We start from the raw sequence: 24404 nt of genomic DNA, 5'->3' as shown, positions 1-24404 counted from the left end.
TACTATCATTTTCTGACTCCTGGCTCCTGAGCAGCCTCTGCTCAGAAGAGTCCAGCTCAGATTGGGCCTTCTGTAATGCCAGCAGTTGCCTACTCGCCAGATCTTGGCCTTCAGCACATTTGTCCTGCATGGCTCCCATATGTAAATATAAATATGCCGCTACCCTGGCAATCTTATTGTGTTCATCTTTGGCTTTAGGAGCCATATATAGTTCACTCAGGGCCACATGTAATGGACCCTGATCTCTCCATAGGTCTGACCCTGTTTCAGTGACCTGTCACGTGATGGCCTGCAACCAGGCATCCTGGCCCTGTTCAGTCCATTCACCTCTCACAAATAGTTTATGTAAGAGGTGCTCTCTGGCTATTTTCATGTCTACTAAGGTCGTCATTCTAGAGATTGGTCTCTGTCCTGACTTACAGAAGTTTGTATTTTATTTTTGCAAAACAGACCTTTTCCTAAGAGCGTTCCTTTGAGGAGTGCTTTACAGCGTAACACAGCGTGGTGATCCAACCGGATATGTGTATCTGGTCAGCTGGCACGCTGTATTAATCTGCACAAATGGTAGATCTAACCCAAACGTCCGGCACGAGCCCCCAATTTGTAAGAGGATTCAATTCAACACTACAGTTAAATCAATGCCTAGTCTATAATACTGAATGAAAACCCTTATTGATATATCTTTATGTCCAGTTCATGCGTTCTGGATGACTACCCCTATATAACACCCTTCTCTCAGAATCCCCCTGACCCCACTGAGCCAAGAAGTAGTTCTGTTTTGCAAGTTAAAAGGTTTAATTGATAATTTAAACAATATATATATATATCACGCTTCATAATAAATTAATAATTGAATAGCACACTTAATCTGATATGATAAAGATTAACAACGGAGAATATGGCACTAGCACACTTCTTTATAATCACTAAGGAGTTGACATGAAATGGATAAGATAGCAACAATACTTTTATGGTTTCAAATGAATGCAATGTGGAATGAAATGCAGTACAGAAAATAACTTGATAGGATTTCAGCAAAAGACAATGTAATCACTTTCTTGGACAATTCACCCCCCCCTTTTTATGCAATGCAAGGAAATGGAGGGAAGCACACAGTTCTCAGAAATGCAATCAAATGTGATTCAGTTCACCCCAGCAACTTAGACTACAGAAGTTGAAAACACAGGCCCAAATGCTTTTAAATGTGCTGGAAATGAAGAAAAAATATGCTAAAATGCTTTTAATTCCCTCTAGAGGTTCAGGGTGAGTGGTATCTAGTTAATATTAGTCCAGGCTCACACTAGCAATGATGCAGGGATGGTTTTTATGAGGCAAACGAATTTCTTTCAGAGGAAAGCAAAAGCAGCTATCTTTTTGCAAGTGGAGAAATTTGCAAATCGCGGTAAAATTCGCGAATGTGTCTGGTGCGATTACAGAGGAACTACGGCTAGCTATATCGTTTTGGGGTCCTAGGAAAGCCTAGGATCTCAGCTTCCAGATGAAAGTTACTGCAAGTCTCTAGCACAAACGGTCACGGAGATATGAGCGATTAAATAAAGGTCGTTTTTCAGATTTGAAATTTTTAAAGTTCAAAAAGACAAGTGCAGCTTGCAACTAGAAAATGACAGGTGACAGCTTTGCAAATGACAGGTGACAGTTAGGAGACAGTTCTACTTAGATTAAACTAGATTGAATTATATTATTTTAACTAGGAGACTGGTTCTGCACAGTTTTCTAGGTACTCACACTATATTCTTGAGTGAAATGGGCCTCGCCATGGATCTGGTCAGGTTTTAGACGGGACTCTGGTCTCTGCACTGCACAGTGATCTGGGTCTGCTCTCTCTCTGGATTCTGAAGATTGAGGGATTTAAAGTCTGGAACTTTCTGCACAGCTTTCTCTGGAGATTGATGGAGGTAAAGTATGGATTTTCCCGGCAGAGCTTCCAGCTGCAAATGGATTTGAAAGTCCCTATCTGTCCTGTCTCTCTGCTTTTATGTGTTTTGAAAATGGGTGTGTGTAAGCAGCATCACTAGCCAGCCCCTCTCCACTTGTCATTGGCCACTTCATCCGCTTCCACTTGACTGGGGGAATGAAATGAAGTGTCATCATGATGAGGTCTGTTTATGATACAGAGAACCCACCCCTGTCAACTTTACACACAATCTATATTTGCTCAAAAAAACATATTTGCACAGGTACACATTTGTTTAAAATTACATGCACCCTTCACATATCACAGGAGGTATACCCTGTCCAAATCTGCTCTTCCTGGGGACTTGCATTCAAAAATGGCACATATTTCACTTTTTAACTGGGTTCGCAATTTCGGACATTAACCCAAATTTACACACATGTGCGCAAGGAGTATGGACATTAGTTGATGAAGTGCCAGATTTTTCACATGCACACATTTTGAGTAATATCCTCTTTTCCGCTAAACCCCCCCTGAACATGCCACCGGTTCTAAAAACCTCTTAAAATGTGGGCAGAAAAATCACAAGAATTATGGTGTCATTTATACAATTTTCACATGTCTGCTCTATGAGTTATTCATCTTTTTAGAGTTATGTTCTGGCCCCAAAGGGGTGTGGTTTTCCTCCAGCACAAGGTTGAATTTCTGGTTTTTCCAGTTCTGCCAAGCCAGCTTGCTCTCACAGGCAGTGCCCCTCCCCTGTGCTTCCAGGAGAAATCTCCATTTACGACTCCCGCCATAAAACATTTGCCTGAGTCAAGACAGGGCTTTGTTCAATTTCCTGCAGAGCCCAGGTAATTCAATCAGGGAAGTGTCATATCCCTTTTGGTGTGAGCAGCAAAAGGGCAGCTAGGCCTGGGAACACAGCTGAGACTCAAGTTTCACTCCTGATGGGGGTAGTTGCCAGGCAAATTGGAATCTCTTTAAGCCAGTTTTTAGCTACATGTCATTTCTGTTCCCCAGTTTCTGCATTCAAATAAAACTAAACATTTTCACATATGCAGCTAGAAGGCTGATTCTAAGTTTAAAACTATGACATTTAAACAATTGCAACCTATGTGACACTCAAAAGTAGGTCACTCAGTCAATTTAAACATTTAGATTTTTTTAGTGTCTTTCAGTCCAAATTTACTTAAACTGCTGAAATCCACAGCTCAGCCAGTCTTGTTATAAACCTTCAAGTCACTTCAGAATATAACTTTACATTGTATCCACCTCTCAGTAAGTCTTTCTTTGGCCTGTTTTGGGTTCATTTATTCAGTTTTCTACAAAAAAGTAAAATCTGGTGGTTTTAAAACGCCGGCTTTCTGATAGTGGTGAGTACTGGTACTGCACCCCTTTTTGGGATTTAAGAAAATGAATTCCCAACAGTTATGGGTTTGCTTTTGGCAATCAGCATTGCCACTCCCAATGGTTTCAGACTACTGTGTGGGTAGTCCAATGGTGGTTTTAGGCAGTTTCCTTCTGTGCCCATAACATCGGCAAAAATGAGTGGCAGCCTATTCTTCATGCATTTCCCTGTGCATTTTCTGGGAAGCTCTGGCCATCATGATGTTTTCATGTCAGTACTGCACAGTTTTGAGGTAAGGCTCGGATGCATGGGTAAATACATCCCACAACAGTTGATGTTATTGCCAGGTTTAGAACAAATATAAAAAATTCACGTGTGCCAGGACCCGATGGGATGGTGAATGCAGTTTTAAAAAACAATAGCGAAAACTAGGCTTTCATTTTTGTCAAGCTCTTTAACAAAATTATTAACACTAATCATATAGGCGCTTCTGTGAAGACGTCTTGTATAGTACCAGTTTATAAGAAAAATGATCGTACAGATCCTTCCAACTGCAGACTCCTGGCATTATTGGACATCTCGGGAAAGAGCTTTGCTAACATTTTGCTTATGGAGTTAACTATTTGGGCAGAGGAGAAGCAGCTGTTAAAACCTTTTCAAGCAGGCTTTAAAAAGTGTCATTGGGGATTCCAAGATGGCCGCCGCGGAGACGAGCTGCGACTAAGCCGCGCTCGTACCGGGCCGCCTAAATAAGCACAAATCGAAGCAAGTCAGTGCAGCGCACGAGCGGACCGCACCTCCAGACGTTCCCTCGGGGCTCAGGACGATAAGGTGCATGTCGGCGGGGCGCCGAACGCCGAGGACGGTACCCTCGGAGAAGTCACCCCTCCCCCAGGCAGGCAGCTCCAACGCGGCGGAGGGGAGCGGCAGACCGCCTGCAACGAAGCCGAGGGAGAAGGGACAGAGGCGGTGGGGGCGACTCCCTAGCCCTCCCGGGAGAACAACGGAGGCGTCGATCTCCCCCCCCCCCTTGAGGGAACCGAACTACAGGCGGCAGCAACAGTGGGCGACGGAGCGGTCGGCCCAGCCCCCTCCCCCGCGCCCATCGCGGAGGAAGGAAAGAGAGCCACAAAGAAAGCCGCCCCGAGACCGGCACTAAGGGCACAGGGCCCCCGACACGGCGCAGAGCTACAGGATCACGGGGTTGAAGCGGAGAAAGTTGGCGGGTGCCCCACGCACAAGGTGAGCACCAAGGAGTGCGGCGACCTTATAAATCCGGCGAGAAAAGAAAAGACCCCCCCCAGAAGGGAGCGGAGCAGCGCGAATGAGGGGAAACAGTACCCAAGCAGAGTGATCTCCCCAGGCGCCGTCACACCTAACAGCAGAGAGAAAGACATACCAGGGGGGCACAGCACTAAGGACACAGGGGACTATCAGAAGCCCTCGCACACCCCGGGAAAACACCAATAAGCACACAGAGGTCCATCAGAAGCCCTCACGTACTCCAAGAGACTTTCATAACATGTCAAGGGCAAAAAGTAAAATTAGTGCCTCCCAGCAGACCCCAATCCCCTCCAAGCAAGATGCAAACATCCTACAACTGTGGTCGGCGGACACCACGCCGCAAGCGAAGGGAAAGCCGCAAGACAACAAACAAAGGGAAGAAATGGCACAGGCGAACCCCATTCAGCCCCCATCCAGGGAGGACATGCAATCATGGTTCCAGGAACTCCAAGAAAAATTCATGTCCTCTGTACAGGAACAGTTCACGACGATGAAAAACGACATAAAACAAGCGGTCCAGGACCTAAGGATCGATGTGGCGAAACTGGAGGAAAGAACCGATATATTGGAAAGAACACTCCAGGGGATAGATGAGGAAACGCAGCAGACGAGTGAAACCTAGGAACATTTGATGAGACTCACCCACAACCTTGAGATACAGTGCGAGGATTTGGAGAACCGCTCCAGACGCTCCAACATCCGCATCAAAAATATGGCGGAAACAGTACAGGACAGAGACCTCATGTCGGCAGTTAAGGAAATGTTCAGCAATATCCTAGATGCAGCAGAGCCGGATACAATCGGAGTTGACAGAGCCCACAGGGTCGGCCCAAAAAGATCGGGAGCACCTGGGGAAAGGCCAAGGGATGTCCTGGTGGCGTTATCCTCCTACCCGCAAAAAGAACTAATCCTGAGGAAGGCCAGAGAAATGGACCACATAAGAATGAACGGTCAAGAAATCCAATTGTACCAAGATCTGGCACTGATCACACTACAGAAGAGAAGGGCGATGGCCCCACTAGTCAAGGCCCTACGGGCGAAAGAAATTCGATACAAGTGGACTTTTCCATTCGGGCTGACGTTTACATGGGAGCGGAAACAGCGGAGAGCAACCACCTGGGAAGAAGGCCTAAGCATAATGGGCCTTCAGGGCGATACGGAGGATGGGGATCCAGCGGCACCCAGCGGAGAGCAAAGGACAAGACCTAAAGGATGGGAAATGATCAAACACAATAGACCACCCAAAGGAAGAGAAAGCCGTAGGAAGCCGACATGAAAAGAGGATAAGACACAGAGAGAACGGAGGGCCCCAAGCGACATCACACCAAAAGCTGTACAGGAACGGAAGAAGGCGGTCCGGGATGGACCCTCCGGCTTGGAATCGGGTAAGATAAGACATTGATGTGGGGTTTAGGAGCCCCCACACACACACCCCCCCGAGAGGAAGGAGGGCAGGGAGCTTCGGGCGCAAAGTCCAGGCATCAGTAGGAACCCAATGCCCTACTCGGGGGCAACAAGTTCGGTTCTGTTTTTGTTACCAGTTGGGGGGGGGGTTATGAGGATGGGGAATGAGGGACCGGGACAACTGACAAAGGGCAGCGGAGAAGGAAGGGATGTCAAATACTCTGAACTTGTGCCTTACTAAATGGGGAAGATACGCATAGTGACCTATAACATAAGGGGAATGAATCACCCCGTAAAAAGGGTGAAACTGGAGAAATTTCTCAAAAGGGAAGGGGCGGACCTCCTTCTCCTACAAGAAACGCATATAAGAGCAAAAGACAAACAAAAGGCTCGGATAAGGGGATATACAATTTGGGCCCAGGCTAACGCCACCGACAAGAGGGCGGGAGTCATCATAGCAATGAGGACTGGAAGGGACGCCATACTGGAAAACTCCATCACAGATAAGGAGGGAAGGTATGCGTTCGCAAATGTAGTGCTGGAGGGGCAGAGGATCACCCTAGCGTCAATATATGCCCCCAATGTGGGACAGGACGGCTTTCTAAGAGACACCCTGGACAAATTAGAATCCTTCGCAAGAGGGGAAGTGATCGTTGGAGGAGATCTGAATATGGCGTGGGACCCACAAAGGGACAGAAGCACTGGAGGGGCATATAGCCAGGGGGCTCCATCGAAACGACTTAAGCAGCAAATGGACCAGATGGCCCTGAGTGGTGTATGGAGGGAACTCAGGGGGGACCAAAACGGGTACACTTACTTCTCACATGTCCACAACTCGATGTCACGAATTGACTACCTTTGGGCTTCAGTGGGAATCCAGGAGGTGGAAAAAGGGGCAATCGCACTATCGGATCACGCACCCATGTGGCTCGATATGAAAGTTCAGGGGAAATCTAGAGGTCTGTGGAGGTGGAGATTGCCGGAGGACATAATCCAGGACAAGGCCACGGGGGAAACCATAAGGGGAATGATAGACGAATACTTCACGGACAATGACACAAGGGAAGTATCAATCTCCACAGTCTGGGAGGCGTTTAAAGCAGTGATCCGAGGGAAACTAATTGCACTGAAAATAACGAGGGAGAAACAGAGGTCAGTGTGGGAAAAAGATTTGGAAAGGTCAATTACTGAGATACAAGGAAAGATACTGACACAACCCTCCAGAGAACTTCAGAGGACTCTTAGACACACGCAGGGCCAACTAGAAATGCTGCGCACAAAGGGAGCGGAAAGGAGCCTTCTATACCTAAAACAAAGGTACTACATTAAAGCAAATAAAGCAGATAAGTTGCTGGCGAGACAACTACGTGCCAACCAGAAAGACAGGACAATCAAAAGCATTACAAACACGAAAGGGGAACACTTTACATGCACACAAGACATAGGGGAAGTCTTCAGAGAATACTACCAGAAACTATACACCACAGACCAACCAGAGGCAGACGCACAGGACACATATCTGAAAACCCTCACATTCCAGCAAATCTCACCGGCAGACAAGCAGGTCCTAGAAGACCCCATAAGGGAAGAAGAAGTTAGAAAAGCAATTAATGACCTACCGAAAAATAAAGCCCCAGGCCCGGATGGCTATACGGCCCCATTTTATAAAAAGTATGCGGACCAATTGACCCCGGTTCTAACCAGGTTAATGAATTCCTTTAAAGAAAGCGGCAATGTGACCCCCACCATGAACGAAGCGAAGGTCCTGGTATTTCACAAACTAGGGAAGGACCCATCCTGCCCGGCCTCATATAGACCGATTTCACTGATAAATATAGATGCCAAAATATACACTAAGATACTAGCAGCTAGGCTCTCCCCGCTACTTCCTAAATTGATTCACCTAGATCAATCAGGCTTTATCCCAGGAAGACAAACACACGACAATCTCAGAAGGGTCACCCATCTGGTGGAAAAGATTGGTATAAAGCGAATCCCAGCAATTCTCCTGGCACTGGATGCAGAAAAAGCATTTGACCGAGTGGAATGGTCCATGCTATTTAAGACACTCCAATGTGTGGGATTTGGGGAACACTTTATTGCCAGAATTAAAGCAAACTACAACGCCCCAACTTGCAGAGTGGCCATCAATGGGGAGGTAACAGAAAAGGTGTACATATCTAGGGGGACGAAACAAGGGTGCCCACTTTCCCCCCTGTTATATGCTATATTCTTAGAACCCCTACTGATGAAAATAAGGGAAGCTGCGAATGTTAGGGGGATAGAGATGGCAGGCATGCAACACAAGATCACAGCTTATGCGGACGATATGCTGTTGGCACTAGAGGAGCCGGACCGATCGCTAGCAGCAGCAATGGGAGAGCTACAAACTTTCGGGGCCATCTCGGGGCTAAAAATCAATAGAAACAAATCAGAAATACTAATACTGGCAGGAGACGGGGATAAGATTAGGAGAGAAGCAGGGGCACTCAACCTCAAGATTGCAGAGGAGGGTATTAAATACCTGGGAATCACTCTCACACACAAGGTAGACCAACTGTACAGTAAAAACTATCCACAACTACTCACTAGCATTCGAAGAGACATAGGAAGATGGAACCCACTGCTGATATCATGGTGGGGTAGAATTCAGGCGGTAAAGATGACCATTCTCCCAAGGCTCCTATACCACTTCCAAGCCCTGCTGGTGGGGATTCCCCGCTCATTCTTCAAATCACTCCTGAGGGTAGTCTCAACCTTTGTGTGGAAAGGGAAAACTCCGAGGCTGTCCAGGACGGTCTTAACCTCGTCAACTAGGGAAGGAGGGATGGCACTGCCCCACTTTCAAAAATACTACCAAGCGGCCCAACTGAAGGTGCTTCGGGAATGGCTGGGAGAAGACCCACAACAGCTATGGGCAGCACAAGATAGGGCGGTGGCTAGGACCCCTCTAGTGGAACTACTATGGAAGCAGAAACAGCACAGACACCCCAACATAGGGATCAGCGTAATACTGAGCACGACCTTGGAGGCGTGGGACCCCCAAACAAGAAAGGGCGCATTGTCCAACACACTAGGCCCATTCACACCCATATGGAGGAACCCGCAGTTTCCGCCAGGGCTAGAGCAGGGTACATCAGACATCTGGGAGGAGGCGGGCATAACGAAAATTGGGGAAATGTTTTGCAACAATGAAATTATTCAATACGAATCATGCCTCACACTCACAACAAGAACCACACGGAATAGATATTGTTATGAACAACTTAAGCACTGGCTAAAAACTCCCGAAATAGCGAAGGCGGCTACGAGAACCCTAACCCCATTTGAGAAATACATCACAACCAACTCTGGGGCAAAGAAATGGATTTCAACACTATATTACTTTATAAACAAAGTGAAGAAATCAAATGGGCATATATGCGCAAATGGGATAGAACGCTGGGAATGGAACACACGAGAAAACAGTGGGAGGACATTTGGGCTCAAATCCCCAAACTGACAAGAGCTGTGCAGATGAGAGAAATGTGGATAAAAATAGTGACTCAGTGGCACTACACGCCTGAGAGACTACATACTATGTTCCCAGGAACATCTAACCTCTGCTGGAGGGAGTGCGGAGAAGTAGGGACATGGAGACACATCTGGTGGACCTGCAAAGGAATAGTGCCGTTCTGGGAAGAAGTTAAGGGAGAAATGGGCAAGATACTCCCAAATGTGGGACAACTAGAAGAGAGAGTATGGATGTGTGGCATGAGAGATGACACTACAAGAAGCTTCACGAAAGCACAATGGAGAAGCTTAGTGGGGCTTCTCATCGCGGCATGGACAACAATTGCCCAAAATTGGAAAAAGAAGGATACACCGCTAATATTTACGTGGCTTCAAAAAGTATGGGCGCACTAGCAATGGAAAAAGTCACCCACACAATCCAAGGCACTAAGCACAGGTCCACCAAAGAATGGGGTGGGGTCTTGGAACACCTGCAGTCAGACTTTATGGATCAATGGTGCGCCCACAACATAAAGGTCACAGACATATTCAACGCATAAAGAATCCACGAATCAAGTCACATGGGTCCCTGGGTGGGAGGGGGGAGGGAGAGTTGGGGGTGAAATGTTGATATAAAGTTTTGTTGTGTTTATGACCAATGAAAATAATAAAGATATGTTTTAATAAAAAGTGTTATTGGACATTCCAAAACATCCTTTTGCTTAGACTACTTAGCCTATGGAGGACAAAACCAGGAACGCCCCACATAATATGCTGCCTTTATAGATTACTCAGCAGCTTTTGACTCAGTCAATAGATCCCTCTTATGGACTTAACTCTATTGTTGAGGCGTGCCAAATGAGCTCCTTAATATACCAGTACAGCTCTACACTGGCAACATGGTTGTGGTTAGATTACATAACCAGGGACACACTATGAGGAGGATAAGAACTAACTGGGACCTGAAGCAGGGATGCCAGTTAGCGCCACTTTTGTTCAACCTCTACATTGCAGACCTACCAGAAAGACTCAAAGAGGTCAATAATGTTACTCCGAAGATCATCATGGGCACTCATGTAAGATGTATTTGCTAGAGAAAGATTTTAAGTATTGGTAATGTTGTTGCTATTCTAGTTATTAGATTGGAATTGGGGATTACCTCCATGTTTGTATTGGCTATGATAAGGAAAGTGACTCTGTATATAAAAATAAATAAGTGTACTGCCCATCCAATCTGGGCATTGATGCTCTCAGCTACCAATTCAACTATGCATGGCTAAACGTTATCTGAAAATGAGTACAAACATTCCAGAGTATGATTGGTTAGCACATTGAATGGTCCTTACCCTATGAGTTATTGAATTTTACAATTTTAAAAAAAGGCCTATTACTGGGACAACATAGATAACCGAGAGCTGGCCCTGAATACAAAATCCATTCTTTACTTTGTTTCCATCTTCTACAGCGGCTAGCCGCAGGATTATTTGCTCAAATTCCCATGCCCGAAAATAAGAAGGACATTTCTATTACTTTGTTTTAATCAACGCCCATTTCTAGCAACCCTTGGCCTCAGGGTAGCAACACCATCGCCAATAGGCACTGCAGTCTTTGTGAGCAAAAACAGGGGCAAGAAACAGTTACGCATCTTTTGCTTGAGTGCCCAGGAATAATCCATCTAAGACAACAGTATTTTGGCCAAATTGTTCATTGCTCTTCGTTTATTAGCACAAATGGCTTTTGGGAATGCTCCTTGAGAGCCACCCAAATATCCTTAGATTGCTGAAAAATAGGGGTATAACCTTGGTCGGGTGCGCTATGGTCCTGGTCTATAGATTATGTTGCATGCAGCAGTATCACCATTAAGAAGAAAACCCCAATTCTCCTTGGTCAAAATTACACAATTAAAAAGCTAATGCTGACAGATTGTACTACAACCATTTGATTACATAACACTTGTATGTGTCCTAATAATCAAACAAACTTGTGCAAATTCTGTGAAATAGTTAGTGTATCGATCACAGCTGACATGTGTTTTGAACCTGTCGTCTTCAAGGCAACTTCTTCCAGAGGATTACTCAAATGTTTGAAATGAAGGAGCTAGCACGAATGGACGAATACCAGTAGATCTGGTAACTGCACAGGATCACAAGTCGAAACCCTTTGGCACGAATGGACGAATACCAGTAGATCTGGTAACTGCACAGGATCACAAGTCGAAAACCTTTGGGACGAGATTGTTACATGGCAATTTACTGGCACGTGCCACATTAAGGACATCTATTCAAAGAAGAAGTTTGATTATTAGGACACATAAAAGTGTTATGAATATAAATGAATGTAGCGCAAGCTGTCAGCATTAGCTCTTTCTTTGTCAAATATCCTTAGATATTGCTCTGATAATGTTATAATTTAGAAACAACTGCCACCCATGGGAAAGAGTTAGATTCCATCAGGATTATAATTCGGAACTACATTTTAAGTAAGTTTGGTATGTGTCCGATCTATTGTATAATAGGTTTGGTATTCATTATTGTTGTATCCCATTTCCTTTTTTTGTCTTTTCTTCTCTTATTGTATTTATATGTGTGGAATGTTTAATTGTAAACTGTTAACACACTTAAAGAAAAAATAAATTACCGAAACTTTTGGTAAATTCTGGTAGCGCCAGGCTATTTTCATCGATTCCTGCGAAGGTTTAGAAGCAGATATCTCCTCTGGATCTGATTTGCCTTTGTGTAAATCATCTAGCGAAGGGGCTGGAAGCTCCTGTAGAAAAAGAGAACAATTATTTTCCCCAAAAGCAAAGGCTTAGTGCAAGCGACATCACCTTTTCTTGGCCCGTGATGATCGCGTTTTTTATTTTTTTATTGTTTTATTGTGGCAGCAGCATGTCATACTGTGATTGACAGCAGGTGCAAACCACCGTCTTTTAAAACTAGCAAAAACCACAAGCAATTCACTTTAAAAACATTTTATTTTATATTCGTTCAATTGTAGCAGTTGCCAAACATTGCTAGCACCTGGAAGCAGAAACATAGGGGTAGCAGTTGATACAACTATCAAACCCTAAAATAAATATATTTTCTTTATCTTTTCCTAGCGAGAGATCTGCTCAAAGCCATACCTTCTCAAAAACTAACAAAATTATCTATTTTGATTCTCTCAAAATGTATTTTCTTGAGTATCAAAGTGATCCTCTTCCTTCCTACAGCAGGCGCTGTACCGAAAACCCATACAGGACTGAAGGACGGTACTATTTAGCATGTACCCATGCCTGCACATCACCCAGTTAAACTTGGGCAGCTCCTGCAGGGCCTAGATTAAGAGAAATGTTGCACTGTAGAGTGATGTCACGTGATAGCAGACCCTGAGATAGAGGAGCTACACCTGCAATAATAAGCCCAACATTACAAAGCCTAAAAAGGCAATCTCTCAAACCTATACGTTATTGCAGTCATGAATGAAAGCTGGAGTCCTCATTAAAAAAAAGAACTGTTTACAATTAATTTAATCTACAAAATGCATAGACCTAAATGAGAGGAATTAACTTATGCAACCATAATAAATCAAAAATCCTACATTTGATAATAAAAACGAACCACAACTTTAATGCAAAAGTCACACACAGTGGTCATATAAGGTCTGATCATCATGCATTTCATCTGCAGCATTAAGCCTACTGCATACTAGTCTGCCCATAAAATCCACACCCAAACCTTCAAACTTTGTATTGCAATTGTCTGGGTCCTGCCATCCTATCACTAAGGTGCGGGTGGCAGGTTGGCTCCTCATTTGAGATCTGATTTGAAATCCTCCTAGATGAATTCCATACAAAATTCCAATCAGGAATCTGTTGAGGTTCTTACAGTGCCAGCATGGTGAATTCTGCTGGTTCTTGCAGTCTTTCTTCACTTCATACCTTCGAAAGACTACAATCAGGAAGTCAACAAATTTTGTTCAAATAGCTTATAAATTGCTCTTGCGTGCTAGTTGGAATTTTGCCAGATAAGCCCATGACCTTTCTGCTTGGGGACAACAAACGGAAGTATAGTGCTGAACTGTTGCTGTTGTGGACTCTCAGATTCTGTTATCCATGACAGTTGTAGCACGACTGTCCCCATGGATCCAGTGGCCTTGGATAAGCATACTAGCTGTAAACAAGGAACAACGCAGTGGAAGGTCTCTGGAGAGGAGGAGAGCCTCCAACCGGAGGGCCAGTATGACTGAGACCCAAGGGTATAATTTGTGGGCTGAAGGAGATGAAACTAGCGACTGAGAAGGAGAAGCTTATGAATAAGAAAACACAGATGGAGGAAGTCACTGTTGCAGACAAGACAGAGCTCACAAACACTGCAGTGATGCAGTGAGCAGGAAGACTGTAGGAGCAGAGGTGTGGGAAAAGGAACCACTCTTCAATCGAGGTGGACATACAGTATGAAAAGGAGGATGAAGAAAATGGGTTTGGCATTGTTGGCCAAATGGCAAAGACAAAAGGCAAATGAAGGCAGGAAGAGAATATGTACTAAGCAGAAATGAAGGAACAGAACACAGAATGGAGCTAAAGTAGATTGCTGCATGTTCAGAAATGAAATCCAGTACTCTGCACAAATTTAATGAAGATGGAGAAAATGTCAGTTTTTAGCATATTCATATGTCCTGCGGGCCCCCTACGCAATTAGGCCGATTTACCCGTCTACAGTGAGCCTGCTGAAGAGTGTTTGAGAGGGGCTGGCTTCCCCTTCTAGGCAGAGTCTCGATGTGTCTCAGCATCAGCTCTTCTGCCATTCGCCACCCAGAGCCATGCCGCTTTGCAGGGTCGTGTCGACTTACAGAGCCCTGCTGCACACCATCTGCTTTCACTATTCCTATGGAGTTCCTTTCCTTCGGTCCCGGACGCCGCCAGCCTGCTTCATGCATGCATCTCTCCCCACAGATCCTTGTGGTATTTCCTCTGCTACTGGTCAAGCTTCCCACTCTGCACACTCTGAAGCCTTCCTTCTCTCTCCTTCTGCAATCCTCCTGTCCCCCTTTGAGGTGATTTGGAAATGTAAAGATTGCGCGCAGCTTATTGGAGTTATGACAACTAGACCTCATAGTATTCTTAGAGTCAATTTTCCTCCACATGAAATCCTTGCTCCTCTTCATGCGTAACAGTACTTGAGGCTTTTTGGGACTTGGAGTCCAGTGAAGTTTCAGTTAAGAGAAGTATACCACTTCTCTCCTTGTGGAGTTACCACTCTCCCTTAACAGCCATCTCCTCCCATGCGATCCACCTTCATAATACCACCACCAGGGTCAGATCAGGACCAGGAAGCGCCTGCCTTCTCCTGGCCACATGGGAGGAGAGACTTTAGGCTGGGTGCCAATGATGACTCCACAGGAGTCATCGACCGTCCTTTGCCAGTAACCACTAAACTAATCCTAACACTAAAACTCAGGCTAATAACTAAATTAAAGTTTGTGATTTCTTCAACAAGGAAGCTCAGAGTTTTCCTTCTCAAGTCTTCCAATTATTTGGTAAATGTTCTGCAACAAAAGGGGGACCAGGGTAATGACTTCCTTCTCCTGGCCCTTGGTTCGCCAATGTATTTCCAAAACCTTAGTAGCAACTTTCAACCAATGTTTCCAACTCCTTCCAGGCAGTATAGAAATGTGGGATGCTCTCCTAATGAGGGTCTGGTATCCCTAAGTCTTCTGATTCTTCCACTGGCCTTGGCTTGTAGTTTAAATATCCTCTTGGATTATCACTACGACAGATGAGGTCATGTCCGATAGCTTCTTGCTTTATTTTGTTCTCTCCCCCTTATCTTCACTCTTTTGAAGGGGACTCTTCCAAATGCACTTCTCTGTGCTATTCTCCTTTTCATAAGTACCAAGACGAGGGAGATTACTCCTGATGCACTTCTCAGTGGTGTACTGCTGTCAGAGTACGGGTACAAGGGAGATTACTAAGGATGCCTTTATCAACGGTGTACTCTTTTGGTTATTAGGGCAAGTGAGATTACTCCTGATACCCTTTTCTGAGACACACGTACCCCTACCAGACTTCCTGTGCATGCCGTTACCTTCTTGCATGCAACAGCACTTCACCGTTTCTTCCTGTGGCTGGGATTCACGGCATCAACATCCTTGCTCTTCTCCTTCTCTTCTGATTCTCTTGCAGTTGCTGCGTAGCATGCCACCGGCTACGATATCTTCAGCCTTGTTTGGTCCACCGGTGCGAGGTCCTGCCACCATGATCCTGCTTCCAGCTTCTGTTCAGCCCTTCCTCTACTAAGCGTGTGCATTCAGCTTCATAGGCACTGAAGGTTTGCCTTCTCTTCACATCTGGGCTCCCGGTTTGAACTTTCCAGGCCGACCAGACTGACCAGATGTCTCTTGCGCATCTCGCCTGCCAGTTCCAGCAACCAACTAGTCCGTTGTTCCTGTTCATTTGAAGTTGATAGATCTGTCCTTGCGTAACGTCAACCTCAGTGTACAGCCTCCAAGGTTTTCTTCATGCCTCTGGTGGGCCACCTTTTGTCAGCACTTGTATAGCTTTGCCTATTGTTTCCCCATGGGTTTCTTATGCTCTTCTTCATCTCAGTATTTTCCATACTGGGCAGAGTCATGATGTTACAATAGCACATAGTTCTATTAGTGGTGGAAGGGGGAAAACTGAGCAAGGATGGTATGGGTGTAGGTGTCAGAACCAGAAGGGGAAGGTTATCAACACCCTCTCCCGAACCACAGAAGCCGAATGGAATCGACCCTCCCAACGTGGTTGGCACAGGTTCCTGAATTTTAGTAGTACAGTTAACCACGAGGCAGCCAATGGGGGTGGGGGGACAGATTAGGGAGAAGTTGGGGATAGGAAGGGAGAATGGGGGAATTCAGAAAGAGTGTAGGGTAACAAAATTGGATAGGTAGAGGGGAGTTAGGGAAAACACTTTAATACCTTGCCACATATAGTCCTACAACCGGACAAAGCTGAGAGAGAGCATTCATTGCACACTGGGAAAACAAGTTTAACAGTAGAGCTTTAGCCATTTGATTTATTCTATAAAAAAACAAGGTAACCCCCATACCCTAATCTATGATTACATAGTGAAGAAAATCATTTGTTGCACACTTCAAAATGAATTCTCATGACGAGCCTGGAAGACAGTGAGAAACAGAGTCATAGGTTACATGTTGGGAAAGTAAACCCCATGCTTCAAAAGAGAGTAAAACACCCATTTGTCAAATACTGACAAATGAAGCCTCACACCCCAACATAACTATAAATTCAAGAAAAGCTGAAAAGAGACAGCAAATCATGTGTTCCAAGCTGGGAAACAAAGTCTCATGTCAAGCTCAAGTCTGTAAAACAGAATGTAATTGAATCATATACTCCAAGTCCATGGAAAACAAAGAAAGAAGTTTAACCATTTGTTGCAAGAATAGGAATGTTTAGGAAAGAAGCTGAATTAGGTGTTAAGCGTTGGAAATGTGAGTTTTATATCCCATATCAAGGGTAACTGCGAGACAGAATGATATTCACTTGCCAAACGCTGGGGAAGAAAAGGTCCAATAGCCCAGTCCAATTCTAAGTTCAAGAAAGACAAAGAGAGATTGTATTATTTTGATGAGACTCGGAGCAGAACCTAAGAGAAAGCAAAGGGAGTCCAGAGGAGTAGAGTGAAACCTTTTGGATCCCAAAAGAATTAGACAGAGCAACCATAAGAAGTCTACTTAAGAATGTATTTAATAAAAGGTATTTTCCATTTTAAAGAGTTTATGTGGTGGGCAATTACTTCATTGAGCTAACAACCATAGTATTAGCAATTGTATCTCTTAAAATCCAAGACGATTTATTATAGTTAACGGTAATTGGCTAGTATTGGCCATACCATGTGACACAGGACCAAGGTCACTAAATTAAACGCATAACAGAATAATGACCACTTGTGGCACAACCTTAGTTTATCACAGTGTCTGCATTCAGACAGACAGTTCTTGACAAAAACACCAGTCAATTTTCTGTACAAATATATTTTCTTAGTGGTTTGCCAACACGGGTTTCCACCTTAATCCTAAAGTCTTCTTCAGAGCTTCAGTACCAATGAAAGAATTACGTTGACAGGTTTTTACATAACCAATCAATTATATCCAACAATAAAAACAATGGAAATATCCATATATAAAACACAATACAAAAAAGATGAGGGAACAAAGATGGTTTGTAAGGAAAGAAAAGAAAATATATGGAACATTTGTTATTATAGTCCTAATATTGTCAATTCTTTAGACAATTCAGATTATAGTGCTCAATCTATTAACACCACATCTCAAAAGGTACATAAGGATTTTTCTCACCTGTGTGGTTGATCCGTTGATAGGTCACTTATCCAATGTGTTTAGTTTTCTTTTTATATGAGCAATTGCTTTTAGATGTCATGCAAGTTGGTTTTGAAACCAAATGAGTGAAACTTGTAACACCACAATCATGACAGATACCAATATTGATTTCTTCCTGGCTCTGAGTCTAAGGTAAATTATGTTTACTCATCATTATCTAAATTGTGGTGTAACACATGTGTTGGGTTATGCAATTGAGTAAATCCATAAGCCCCTTTGTGGTTTGAAGTATATGATTGAAGCGAGAAAAATAGATTTTTGGTTTGGTTGGCAGTCAAACTTCGATATAACAGTAATTATCAAAGTGAAGTCGACTATCCACTACACATGAATTTCATTTCTGTTCACTTGTGAATATAATGGTTTCCTGACACAATGATTTCTTAGTAGACACTTTATGGTGATCGATTATGGGCCTATAAAGCACTTAAAATCGTATTTGAGTATGATGGTGGTGGCAGCATGACTATAATGGTGAAGGGAGATGTGTTTGAGATGTGGTGTTAATAGTTGGAGCATTATATTCTGAAGTGTCTAAAGAATTGAAAATATCAGGAATATAATAAATGTTCTATATATTTTCTCTACTTCCAACCCATCTTTTATCATGAATCGGCTTCATATTGTGTTTTTATAAGGATATATCCATTGTTTTTTATTGTTGGATATAATTGATTGGTTATGTAAAATCTTGACAAATGTGATTTGGTTACTTGGTACTGAAACCCTGAAGAAGACTTTAGGATTAAGGTCAAAACAAATGTTGGCAAACCAGTAAAAAAATATATTTGTACAACAAAAATTGACTGATGTTTTTTGTCAAGAACTGTCTATGTCTGAACGCAGACACTGTGATAAACTAAGGTTGTGGTGCAAGTGGTCATCATTCCGTTATGTATTTTCAGTTTTACCTTCTCATGCGAGTTACAGTATTTGTGTTGGCAGGAGATAATCACAAGATAGCATCTTGTTGTTAGTCCTTGCTGCTTGCTATTTAGCTTTTAAATTCCGGGGCTTCATCAACCAATCAAACAATCATTCATTTATTTGGAACAAAATTATTTCATAGAACAATGCAGAACTATATAAAGTAATTTAAAAGACGACATACAGTGGGCTTTCAAAATATAAATTTCATACAAAAATTCAACTGTGTTCAGCAATTTGGTAGGATTTTTTAACCAAGTGCCGTCAATACATTTACTATGATACAAAAGGATGTGGGAATAATTAAAAGGATGACTTGCAGAGTACTTTTGTTTAAAATATACATTTCGTACAATTCTTCACATTTATTCAGCATTTTGCTGAAAAATGGGTAAACAAATGCCATTGTTCTGGAATATTTTTAAGAGTAACAGACAATATCCTGAATATGCCCAGTCTGCCTAACATAGGATGATAATTCCCATGAAACAGTGTTTCAGCCCTGAGGAGGAAATGCAATGCAGGGCCAAACAGTACAAAGCCTTTGCCTCTCCGAACTAGTAACCTTTCCACAAAGTGCTTTCTCCAGAGAAGACAGTCTTGCATTTTACTGGCTGACATAATCATGTTTCTTTTAGTGAGTAATCTAAGTTCCATGGATTCTCTATCATCATAAACCGTGTATTGAGACGCGCTATTAGATCATGACGTACCATTGGCATTAAATGTGCCAGATAAGTATAGCATAGTAATCCATTGATTTTATGCGTTCATGTTTTCATATGTTGAAACCAAGGTACATCATCTGCCCCCCCCCTCTTCTTAATCAGATTACAAATTAAATGTTGGGTTAGGATGCCTGGGGATTCCCCCATATACGCAGCCAATACAAACCGTGTCTGATATATAGGTCAAGTCTAGTTCCTTATGTAATACAACATTTGGTGCCGATTTTAGTAAACCCAATAATCTGTTTAAGAACTGGTTTTCCACTATTTGCAAATCTTCATCCCAAAAGGGCACCCCAGCACTACTGGCACACATGTGACATTTGTGCTGCAGGAAGTGCTCATTGGTATTAAAGGATACATATAATAGCAAGTGTGTGTCCACATTCTTAGTAAGTGTGCATTTATTAGGCGCTGTTCCTCGTTCCCTCCTTTCCCTTGGAGCATGCCTCACACACAAGGTAAACTGACCGGCTGAGGGCATGCTTTATCTTAAGCAATCAGGCAATCTAGGTGTGCACACCATACGGCAGAGGCAACCACAAAGCATACCCCCAAGGCAGACACTGAGCACACACAGCCCCTATGGCACATTGCCTTCCATGCATCACCAACACTTGTTTCAAATGTGGTAGTATTATAACAGGACCTTTTTTGGATGTTATTAATACACTTCTTGAGTCTAGGATAGCTGGGCTATCAGTTTTGTTCAGATATCTGTGCAAGTATCAATTGTAGTGAAGATTGCAAGCATATCCATGATGATTATAGGGTGAGAGTTTGCATCCTATCTGTTCAGTTCCTTTTCTTAAGTGCTCTACATTGCTATAGCTTTTTAACAGTGTGAAGCACATTGATATCACAATAAGTAACTCTAATGCTCAATCCAAGAAGTAAAAGGCGGAGGAGTGGGGTACAGCTAGAGCAGACCACAAGATAGGCCACAAAAGTGTTTTCAAGTAACTTTTGTGGTGAAGACCCAACAAATTACTATTAGCCTGACTAGAGCTTGAATTTGAGTCTACCTGATCAACGGGAGAAAAAAAAAGGAGAACTATAAAGACTTTCTTGTCTTTTCATTTTTTTCTACCATTTTTGGGATCCTCTGGTACTGCCATGGCCCTATGCACTGTAAGTGAGAACATAAATGGACATTATAGAAACAGGGTTTGTAGAAAGAAAAGATCATATCTGCATATGTTTAACGTTCCATAGTTGCACTTGCATCGTTTGGCCGCAAAAGCAGGAGAAATAAAAGGGTTACTGAAAAAGATTTTGCCTGGCAGATTTTTAATCCAGGTTCACTTTGTGATAATAGATCACAAAAATAAAAGGTTTGCAATCCTGCACCAATGCGGATCCAGTGGTCCCACATAACGAGATACTTCACATAATCTAATATCAGTATTTTGGATGTCACACAGACAGAAAACAGCCCTAAAAGGCTTTAGAATAAAGCTCCCTGGACTACTACTCCGTTTACCAGTACTTTGCCATGCTGAATATCAGTTATATGGCCTCAAACCTTTTTTCTATCTGTAATTGTATTAACTGAAACAACAATATTACCACCAATGATAGGTGTCGGTTCATAGAGTGTTCTGAGTAATGGGGTGCCAGATAACAGAGCTTGTGTTGGATACATACAATTCTTCCAGGAACTCTTGGCGCAAGATTGAGCTAAAACCAAAAGACTCAGGCATCCTTCTCATGGTAGTGGTGTAATATATAATGTACTGTCTGTTTTAGGTGCTTTTTTAATTATTTTGTTTATTGTGATGCCTCTATGCATCACATGAAGGTTTACCACTGTTGACTAATTTAACGTTTTAAAAAAATATTTATTGCGTTTTACAGTATAACAAATAAATAGTGTACATGATCATATTACAGTATCCTTTACCAATTATCCCTTCAACTTGCCTCATCCACTCGCCTGTGCACAGTGTCTTTATTTTATATTGCCCGATTACACAGCATGTATTTCTTCTGATATATCTTGCAACGCTATAGCCCCTTTATCACAATTAAACAGAGTCACAGTCCAAACGATCAACCTTTGGATGTCCAAGCCTAATTCTTGCTTTTGTTTGCTCACTGCCTTTTCTGATACCCCAGTTTCAGCAGTTGCCCACTTTTTCAAATCTTCCCATCATCTGACCATACTCTGTTTCTTGGTATCCTTCCACCTCATGGCTATGCTACGTTTAGCTAGTAAATACATTAGATCTTTGATCTTATTCAGTGGTTTATTCTTCGCACTTCTCTTGTAGCGGCCCAGCCTACATGCCTCTGGGGATTGTATGTCCAGTTCTATACCTCCTTGGGCTGTTTTATGTGCCGCTTCCTTCCAGAACTCCTGCACAATTGGGCATCCCCAGAGCATGTGTATAAGGCCTGCATCTATTTCCCTACATCTAGGACATTGTTTGCCCGCTCCCTTGAATTTTGCAATTGCAGCTGGTGTGAGGTATGCCCTCTGTGTAATATACAGTTGTACCAGTTGAAGTCTAGCATTTCTGGAAACCTTTTTATGGTAGACTGCTATAGTATTCCATTCTTTATCTTCAAATGTTTTGCCCAATTCTCTTTCCCCATCTCTCTCTACATTTCAATTCTGTCTTAGAGTTGCAGTCTATCAATATCTCATATCCTTGAAACGCTATGTCCCCCCTCCGATACAGTAAGCAATGCCTCCATTTCCTCACTCTCTATGGCCTCTTCATTAATTCCCGGCTACCTGCCCTTTAACACACCTATCACCGTATTCTGCAGCAGGAATTGACCTGTGTGTATACCTGTAAACTCCTGTAGCTCCGCAAATCTCATCAGTCCTTGTTAATTCCTCAAGTCACCTACCGTGGCTATGCCACATGTTTCCCACTGTGTCCTCACCATTCCCCGCTACCTGGAATGTCTGCCATTATCGAGAGCGGGTCCACGATGCCCACGACCTTACAGGTCCCCCTCCAAATTTGTATGCCCATTTTCACCAAATAAGGATGACTCATTTGTTCTCTAGTGGGGGTCAAAATTAGGTCTCGGAGGTATCCCTTGCTTATGGCTGGTTGTAAGAGAATAGTTTCTGTCGTGGGATCATTTGCCATCCATTGCACTACATATTGTAACTGGCATGCCAGAAAGTACAACTCAAAATGTGGCATCTCCAACCTCCCACCCCCATGTTCATAGGGCTGTTGCAATATACTCAGCGCAACCCTATGTCTGCCTCCTTGCCAAAGGAAGCCCCTACATATTTTCTCTAATTCTTTTAAACATTGCGGTGGGATGTTATATGGGACGTTACTAAAACAATGCATGAGTGCCACCATTTTGAGTAATGCCGCTCTTCCAACCATAGACGGTGGTAACCTGCTACAAAATTCCATTGATGTCACTAAACCATTTTTGGCCTGTAATGTGTTGTATTTGTGTTCAGATTTGGGTTCATGGTATTTGTTAACCCCCAAATATCTGAAGGAGGTCTTGCTCCATGGCAAGGGCAAGACTGGTAGGTCTTCCCTTGCGGCAGTCACTGTCTTAGCCAGTGGGAACAGCCATGACTTGCTCTTGTTTATTCTGATCCCTGTCAGTTGTCCAGCACCGCCAGCACGTATGGTAAGTTTATTTCTGGGTTGCACAGGTACAGTAACATGTCATCAGCATACATGGATACGATATGCTTCACCCCATCCATTTCAATTCCAGCATCAATATATTCCTGCCCCAAATAGGCAGCTATGGGTTCCGCTTCTATAATATATAGCATAGAGGATGGAGGGCATCCCTGTCGAGTGCCCCTATATATTTGCCATTTGTCCAAGTACGTGTTCCCTGTCCTGACCCTTGCCATTGGTTCAGTGTAGATCAGCCGTGCACACTTCATGTATTGTGGCCCTATTCCCATTTCTTCTCTAGTTCCATCAGCTTCTCTTCTGTATGTTTTATAATAGATTTGTGAACGCCCTCAGACTCTGCTATAATTTCTCCCCTGATGACTACTTTGTATACTTCCCAGAACGTGCTCACCCTTTTCACACTTCCCTTGTTTTCTGTGATAAAGTCCACTGTACTTTTCCTGATGTGCTCATAGATTGCTCTGTCTAATAAGGCTTCACTTCTCAACCTCCAAGTGGGTATGGGTGGTCTTGGGGCAAATACCCTCCATTATACTTTAAGTGGGGAGTGACCCGACAGGATCCTAACTAAATATTTTGCTTCAGTAAATTCTGTTGCATGCTCCTCTCCTGCGAACAAGTAGTCTTTTCTAGTGTAAACTTTATGTGGGGCAGAATAATGGGAGTACTCTCTATAATCTCCATGCTGTGCCCTCCACAAATCTCTCAACTGGAAGTGTTTTAAGAGTGAGTTTAACACTTTGGCTGGGTGAAACGTCGTTTGTGTTTGGTGTCAGATCTGTCCCTGGTGGCATCCAGAGTGCAATTGAAATCCCCTCCCCATATCACTATTCGATCTCTGTAAGGGCCCAGTCTTGCGTACAACGATTTGAAGAAGACTGTAGCATCATGATTAGGTGCATAGGTGTCCACAATACATATTTCTTGGTTCTCTAGCATACCATGTATCATGGCCATGCTACCTTTGTTGTCCGTCTTAGTGGTCAGTTTTTTAAATGGTATGGTCGGGTCCACCCAAATAAGGATCCCGCTTGCATTAGATGAATAGGTGGAACCTACCATCACTCCTCCCCACGTACCCACCAGGTTTTTTTGTTTTTGGACTTCCAAGTGAGTTTCCTGCAATAACGCGATCCCCATTTTATTCCTCTTTATGTACATGTGTACTCTTTTGCGTTTAACAGTTATTTAATCCCCTGAAATTCCATGTGGTGATTTTAACTGTTTCAGCAATTGTATTCCCATACCCAGGGTATTAATGGGGCTTTCGATCTGATGAGGGTCAT

The 24404-nt window shown here is 43.3% G+C and overlaps 1 protein-coding gene across 3 annotated transcripts in view; it reads right to left on the bottom strand.

The window, feature by feature from the left end:
• Positions 1-24404, bottom strand: part of ELP4 (elongator acetyltransferase complex subunit 4) — a 1964259-nt gene that overhangs the window by 1358410 nt on the left and 581445 nt on the right. For all 3 annotated transcript variants that reach the window (XM_069623546.1, XM_069623547.1, XM_069623545.1), the window contains exon 4: positions 12084-12212. In XM_069623546.1, the coding sequence (XP_069479647.1) occupies positions 12084-12212 (129 nt within the window). The remainder of the gene's footprint in view (positions 1-12083; positions 12213-24404) is intronic.

The sequence above is a fragment of the Ambystoma mexicanum genome, chromosome 11 (genome assembly GCF_040938575.1).
Source record: "Ambystoma mexicanum isolate Mex_15411 chromosome 11, UKY_AmexF1_1, whole genome shotgun sequence".
Lineage (NCBI taxonomy): Eukaryota > Metazoa > Chordata > Amphibia > Caudata > Ambystomatidae > Ambystoma > Ambystoma mexicanum.
The sequence above is the reverse complement of the archived record's forward strand: the minus strand, read 5'-3'. Positions and strand labels throughout refer to the sequence as shown.